The following is a 7402-nucleotide window of genomic DNA, read 5'->3' as shown; positions in this document are numbered from 1 at the left end:
TCATCAACATGTTTGTTATATCATATGGACATGAGTATATGTGAAGGATGTTTATCAGCCTCTTCACAGTCCCAACGACAGGCACTGAGGCAACCAATGCACTGGAAACAAATGATCTGCATAGGAAATTAACATTTAATTTACCCTAATCACATCAAAATACAAAATAAATATATATATATATACATCTTGTATGGGTAAGCCATAGCTGCCAAACACAAAAAAAGTACCAAGAGATCACTAAGAGCAAGTCTTTATACGGTAAATTTTCCGAATAACGCCGCGTTACGAAATACCACAAAAGTGGGGATTCTCTCAACCTTACTATTCTACTTATAGTAATTTAATGAGCGCTTGCCACCCTTGCACCCCACACCCTGGTTCTCTTTTCTTAAGGATTAGTGCTACCTAGTGTGTGCTACCCTCATATACTTGGGGCATATTTCGCTTGCAAAACCCTTAACCCAATGACCTACCTAACTTTGCCTAGTTTGCCAAAGGGGGGCTTTGCAAAGGGGCACCCTGGACCCCCCCCCCCCCCCCCACTTCCCCTTTCTATTCCTTGGACGTGCATATCCCGAATCAACCCATCCTGACCTGAAATTCAAACATGGCTGTGTTTAATGGCAAACAATGGTATTTACGGATATGTGGTCTGGAAACCCCCAAGGAATTACTGCATGTGCTGTTATGTTCTAACTCAACATGTGTGGCGTTATTTCCCATTAAACAGAAGTATAATTATAGAGTGCCCTCTATTGAGTGGTCGCCATCATCCCTCTTCCTAGTGGGTCGCTTGAGGAATATATGAGGACTCCAGACTCAGGTTTGCTTGTCGAAGACATGGCGCAGGTTCTGGATGGGTATCCCCGTTTGTCGCGGCATTTTCATCTACTGGACTAATTAGGCCTATAGGTATCAGAAGTGCCCCTCTATAGGGAGATCCACAGCTCCCTAGGGAAAAAGGCTGACGCACGGGCTGGGGATAAATGATGAAAGGGTAGTTGGGTGTTAAGGTAGTCGTGTGCAACCGGTGCTACTTGATCCCACGAAGTGCTTTAAAAAGGAGGGATCCAGGGGGGGCGAAGCCCCCCCTTGGCTAGGGCAAACTTCAAACCTATGTAGTTAGGTCGGTAGGTAAAATTGGTTATTTTTTTTGCATATTTCCCTATCTGCGAATTCATATTTATACCCGCAATTTCCTGATCTTCGTCATGCCCCATTATAATATCGGGACCCTGATTGTAGGGCTTCAGGGGCATACGCGCTCATTAATTCTAGAGATATGATAGTTGAAGGTTGAGAGGAATCCATCAATACCACTTTTGTGGTATTTAGCGACGCGGCGTTATTCGGAAAATTTACCCTTTATACTTCATTCTTAAAACCATACCAATATTTTCCTTACGTATAAATTACTGTATGGCATTATAAATTCAACTCAACACATTTAACTGTTAAAGACTCAATTTTAAATTGCTTCAATATAAAAACAACAAACTGACAATAATTTCCATCATATACATAATACATACAACACACAGCACCTTTCCCGTCCTAAAATAAGTAATCAACATATCAATCCCAAATACATACAGATAAACCGAGACAAAATGAAGAGCAACTTTACGTAAGGACCCTTGCCGCTTCGTCTCAACTATTTTGTTTACATCACGGCCGTCCGTTCGTGTAACAGTGCATGCGCATTCAATTGGCTGAAACTCTGGTTAATCTGAAGTTGGAGTTAATTGCCGACTATTAATGACGAACAAACGATTATCTTTTAATGTGAAAACAAATATCTATAGCATCATTGTACACGCGAGAACGGTATATGAATACAAGCAGCTAATAACGTGGTGGTCAAGCATCGCTACTAGAAATCATTTGATTAATTCTACATTCTGATCATAACTGCTTTTTTTTTTACTCATATAGTTATTCAGAAATTATAAAATCCGTTCACAATTCACAACTGCTGTCATAATTTCAGAAGCAAATTAATATTCCCGTTGAATGGGAAAGACGAGTTAAACATAATCTAAAACATAATAATTAATCAAACTGCTCGCTTTGGTATCTGTATTCCTTCTTGTGTAATGGAATGTAGACCTGTCCTGTCAAACGAAACCAGAAGACGGTTCTTCATTTAATCCTTATCGTGTTAGGGGATCTTCCGTTTTACCTTCCATGTGTCCTTTCTCTTAATTAATTCGTAAGTGCATTGTATCCCTATTTGAGGTACTGTGATTGTATGTTTTGGTATATGGCATATTTTCTTGCGTTTGCAGCCATCTAAATCGAGACGTCTGTCAAGAAATGCGCACCTATGAGAAGAACCGAGATCCAACCATAACACTCTTAGAAATTCAGGCACACCACGGGAACCGCACGCTCCAGAGGAGGACATTGGAAGAGGAATCCTAAACTTTTTCTTCGTTCTTCCGGGTTTTGGTGTTGGTTGGGGTTTGTCATCCTTTCTTATCCCGAAAGTAATGGCGCAAGTTTATGCCTATTAATTTGGTGAGAGAGAGAGAGAGAGAGAGAGAGAGAGAGAGAGAGAGAGAGAGAGAGAGAGAGAGAGAGAGAGAGAGAGAGAGAGAGAGAGAGAGAGAGAGAGAGAGAGAAAAAAGAGAAAGAAAAAAAAAAAAAAAAAAAAAGAGAGAGAGAGAGAGAGAAAGAGAGAAAGAGAGAGAGAGAGTAAGAGAGAAAGAAAAAGAAAGAGAGAGAGAGAGAGAAAGAGAGAAAGAAAAAAAAAGAGAGAAAGAAAAAGAAAGAGAGAGAGAGAGAGAGAGAGAGAGAGAGAGAGAGAGAGAGAGAGAGAGAGAGAGAGAGAGAGAGAGAGAGAGAGAGAGAATAAGAGAGAAAGAAAAAGAAAGAGAAAGAAAAAGAAAGAGAGAGAGAGAGAGAGAGAAAGAGAGAAAGAGAGAGAGAGAGAGAAAGAGAGAAAGAAAAAGAAAGAGAGAGAGAGAGAGAAAGAGAGAAAGAAAAAAAGAGAGAGAGAGAGAGAGAGAGAGAGAGAGAGAGAGAGAGAGAGAGAGAGAGAGAGAGAGAGAGAGAGAGAGAGAGAGAGAGAGAGAGAGAGAGAGAGAGAGAGAGAGAGAGAGAGAGAGAGAGAGAGAGAGAGAGAGAGAGAGAGAGAGAAAGAGATTACCCGTAGACCATATAATGAAACAAAAATATATCCTAGTAACATAAATGTTCTGACTGAATGGCCTGTATTTGTGTCATGTCTGTAATGGCCGTTGGACGATGAGGTCATTAGATTTTACAACACCCCTAAACATACCAGTCTAACACGAACAGTTTGATACCTTTCCTATTCGATCAAAAATATCTCGCCAAAACTAAATTAATTACGCCATTGCTCGTCCAGCAAGATGAAAGGGCTTAACGAACATATGGTACATAGCTGGAGGTAATAGGCGTTTGGGAGGAGGAACGGACGCCATGTGGGAAAGTAGGGTTAATAAGACACTAGCTTAAGGGGCACAAAGGAATGAGTCGCCGGGGCGGTGGATGGAGACTGAACTGGAGTTTGAGAATATGAGTATAGGGAATTTAAGATAACTTTTGATGTTGATGTGATGGATGTATAATGCATAATTAGGTTTAATGAGTATATGAGGTGGACACCGGGCATGACGGTACAGAAGATAAATGGAAATAAATTCGCCGAAGATATGGACTGTAGAATGAATATAAGATAAACTTAGCAACATATGATAGATACGTTCTAAAAAGTTTTTTGTATATATTTTTCACGATTCAGAACAGAAAATGATATATGGAGTTAAGGAATGTACTATTCAGTTAAGAAATTTCTCGTATTTCGCTTAGTAACACGTGGATCGTCAAGAGTTACTCTTTGATGTACATATGAAGGCTTTCATTAGCAAAATATTGACAACGAAATGAACTGTGTATCCTTGATAACATCTATTCTGCTTTTTCGATTTCTGAATAACAAATCACATATAGGTTTAATCGTTGTGAGGCAATTGTGGCCTTGAAAAATAGTTGTGTTCCGGAAAGTAGAACGGCGTCATCCACACCACAGCCCACTGGATGAACCGTTGTCCAGTAACCAACCGTGCCTGTGAAATTTAATAGTCATCCTAAACAGTGGATATCCCGGTCTACTGGCAGAAGGAATTGAACAAATTTATGCTAACCACAAGTGCAATCACAATCATAGGAATGTATTAGCCTTATATGGCAATATAATTATCTGCTTAAATGTGTAGTGACCTCCTAACCTCCTGTAGACGACCCTGACCCCTTGAAGCCATGTCTTGGTGACGTCACAAGAGAGGCGTTGGTCGTGGGTTCATATAAATACAGATGAGGCCTCTCGCTGCCTCACTCCACGGCTGACCCACGTAACGGCACCTTGGAACCCGGGGTGAGTACAGTTATATGCCCGATTTTTTCAGTCTGCATTTGCATATTCCTTTAAGTGAAAGAGCTTCTTGTTTGTTATAAACATGGGTAGATACTGGATGGTGTTTAATGTGTAATTAGTATCCTGATAAAGTGTGTCATGTAAAGGCAGTAACATATCCACTACATTTGACTATGAGGTAAAATCACAACTACATGACCAACGGCTAAAGAAAAAAAACTATTTAGACAGTGCAGCAAACAGCCCCATACATGGCTACAGTGAGGCCCTAGCATACATGCCTAACCACACTACCTGGTCCCTCCTTAGATGACCCGCTTGGCGAATGTGTTAGCGGTGTTGGTAGCGGCGGCGGTGGTGGTGGCCGGCCAGGGGGACCGCGGCGCTCAGGCCCTCGTCGCGCCCCCGCCCGTACCCTCGCGACCGGTGCAGCCCAGATTGTAGGCTCATAGGAACCATGCTTTCGTTGACAATATTTCCATACTCGTGGAAATGAATATGTGTATTTATGTGCTGATATTATGGACTTCTTTTATGTTGTGGATATCTTGGACGTTTTATATGTATCGAATGAACACAACCCTGTGATTTGTCTGTATTCTATGCTTACCACTGAGATGATAAAACTAAGTGTTATTTCTTTTATTTACTGCGTGGGCCAGTTGCTCTGGTGGGTTCAGCGTCCGGAAGGCAGTCCTTTCCGGATCTCGCCCACCCTCTCGGCTCAGGTTCCAGGTAGGTGGAACTCCAGCCGATGTCTAGGTTACATCTGGTGATAATATGTTTTTGCGAAAGAGGAATTACTTCAAGGTTTATAAATACATGCCCAAAAATGATCTCATTTTACTGACATATCATAGTGTTCTTTGTAAGGATTTCACTAAAGTTTGGCCTTCCTTTCCTTTCCTAAATAAATTAAGATTAAACAAAACATGGCATACTAATCCTATTATAGAAATCCATACGTTCAGTTGAAATATACATGACACATTTCTATGAACAAGAAAAAAACAACAACAAAACTGACGTGAACATCCTCCCAGGACGTCCTAACCAATCTGGGCGGATGGTCGGCTTCTGAGAGTGACTTCGAGGCCCCGTGCACAGGCGTGTACTTCTTCACCTTCCACGCCGTCTCTCCCGAAACCAGTGACTTCACGTAAGTGCACTGCATGGAATTATTTATCACGTGTCGACCGTCGTTTATTTATATTGTTCAGCCAACGTTAGTGATCATGGCAACTTCTATATCAACAATCAGGCATCAGATTTATTTACATAATCCATTAAGTATTTTTGAAAACGAAAGATCTCGTGCAAAACCTTTCGCTTACGGATTCCTTGGGAAGTCAAGTGTGTCAACATGGGTTTCACCTGCGTGCCGATGTGTGACGACCGCCTGGTAAATGTAAGTCGCGTTTACAGAGTCATTGTTATTCATTCCAGGTCGAGCAACCTGCTATTGAAGGAACTCCAATAAACCATGAAAAACTCTCTCAGTGAGATTTTAGTTGTATGGCCGAATGTAAATCACTCACTATTTTCCGGAAGGTATAAAATGGAACGAACCCATTTTGTACAGACACGCACGACGTCGCACGTACGCACTAGCTCGTCGCTCATTCATTCACTCATTCATTCATTCATTCATTTTTTCGCTCTCCTATTCTTCTCTTTTATTCTCTTCTGTTCTCTCTCTCTCTCTCTCTCTCTCTCTCTCTCTCTCTCTCTCTCTCTCTCTCTCTCTCTCTCTCTCTCTCTCTCTCTCTCTCTCTCTCTCTCTCTCTCTCTCTCTTTCTCTCTTTTTCTCTCTCTCTCCCTCTACCCCGCTCTCTCTCTCTCTTTCTCTCTCTCTCTCTCTCTTTCTCTCTCTCTCTCTCTCTCTCTCTCTCTCTCTCTCTCTCTCTCTCTCTCTCTCTCTCTCTCTCTCTCTCTCTCTCTCTCTCTCTCTCCCCCCCCTCCCTCTCTCTCTCTCTCTCTCTCTCTCTCTCTCTCTCTCTCTCTCTCTCCCTCTCTCTCCCCCCCTCCCCCCTCTCCTTCTCTCTCTCTCTCTCTCTCTCTCTCTCTCTCTCTCTCTCTCTCTCTCTCTCTCTCTCTCTCTCTCTCTCTCTCTCTCTCTCTCTCTCTCTCTCTCTCTCTCTCCCCCCCCCCCTCTCTCTCTGTCTCTGTCTCTGTCTCTGTCTCTGTCTCTCTCTCTCTCTCTCTCTCTCTCTCTCTCTCGCTCTCACGCCCTCTCTCTCTCTCTCTCTCTCTCTCTCTCTCTCTCTCCCCTCCCTCTCTCTCTCTCTCTCTCTCTCTCTCTCTCTCTCTCTCTCTCTCTCTCTCTCTCTCTCTCTCTCTCTCTCTCTCTCTCTCTCTCTCTCACATCCTCCCTCCCTCTCTCTCATTCCAAAAACAGCGAAAGTTGACCTACCTCGCCGTAGCAGAGATCCAAAGTGACCAAATTCGTCTTTTCAGCCTGGCCCTCATGAAGAACGGCAAGTACCAGGTCACGGCCTACGGGAGTAAGGGAAACTACCAGCAGGGCTCCAACTCGGCCTTGCTCGTCCTCAACGCCGGGGAGAAGGTCCACCTCGAGCTTCAGGACGGTTCCGTGTACGAGCACCCTTACGACGAGGCCTACACTACCTTCTCAGCCTTCCTCGTAGAACAGTTCTGAGGGGAAAGAAGGGGAATTGGGGGAAGGGGATGGATAAGTTATTGTTACTCTAGGTTTAATATTTATTCCAATACACAACATGATCTGTGATAACAAAACTATATCACAGTGAAGAATTAATGTGTTTTTCTTCGCTCCTTGTAGGATCAACTTCCGCATTAATCTGTCCTTTGGGGTATGGAATATAGGGGATTCTATGATATTCAATGTGGATATATTTATTCTAGATAATCATTATGATAGATGGATCACTATAAAGCTCGACTATGGTGTTTACGCTGGTTATGGAAATGGAGTTTCTGGTGCTCCCTTCTGAAATTTATTTTCATCCTACAATG

At 42.6% G+C, this 7402-nt stretch overlaps 2 protein-coding genes across 3 annotated transcripts in view; one reads left to right on the top strand and one right to left on the bottom strand.

Moving 5' to 3' along the window:
• LOC122254164 (NAD(P)H oxidoreductase RTN4IP1, mitochondrial) overlaps positions 1 to 1679 on the bottom strand; it is a 10181-nt gene extending 8502 nt beyond the window's left edge. The window contains exon 1 of one of the 2 annotated variants that reach the window (XM_043017752.2): positions 1597 to 1679. The gene's annotated coding sequence lies outside the window, so the exon portion shown is untranslated. The remainder of the gene's footprint in view (positions 1 to 1596) is intronic. The other variant, XM_043017830.2, reaches the window with a different exon arrangement.
• A 2616-nt stretch (positions 1680 to 4295) lies between these two features.
• On the top strand, positions 4296 to 7180 carry LOC122254683 (complement C1q-like protein 4). Its single transcript, XM_043018524.2, has 5 exons — positions 4296 to 4405; positions 4715 to 4845; positions 5068 to 5140; positions 5449 to 5564; positions 6863 to 7180. Exons 2-5 carry the CDS (start codon positions 4715 to 4717, stop codon positions 7062 to 7064), a joined length of 522 nt encoding a protein of 173 aa, XP_042874458.1. The 5' UTR covers positions 4296 to 4405; the 3' UTR covers positions 7065 to 7180.
• The last annotated feature ends 222 nt before the right edge of the window (positions 7181 to 7402 follow it).

This window comes from Penaeus japonicus, unplaced genomic scaffold (assembly GCF_977035675.1).
Source record: "Penaeus japonicus unplaced genomic scaffold, GWHDUDI00000001_assembly GWHDUDI00000006, whole genome shotgun sequence".
Lineage (NCBI taxonomy): Eukaryota > Metazoa > Arthropoda > Malacostraca > Decapoda > Penaeidae > Penaeus > Penaeus japonicus.
Note: the sequence above shows the minus strand (reverse complement) of the source record. Positions and strands in the feature narration are given on the sequence as shown.

Excerpts from the sequence above, each read along its gene's own strand:
- LOC122254683 (XM_043018524.2), top strand. The coding sequence starts at position 4,715 with ATGACCCGCTTGGCGAATGTGTTAGCGGTGTTGGTAGCGGCGGCGGTG. Across the intron at positions 4,846-5,067 it reads CGACCGGTGCAGCCCAGATT|TTGCTCTGGTGGGTTCAGCG; the intron begins GTAGGCTCATAG and ends TGCGTGGGCCAG. Across the intron at positions 5,141-5,448 it reads CCTCTCGGCTCAGGTTCCAG|GACGTCCTAACCAATCTGGG; the intron begins GTAGGTGGAACT and ends ACATCCTCCCAG.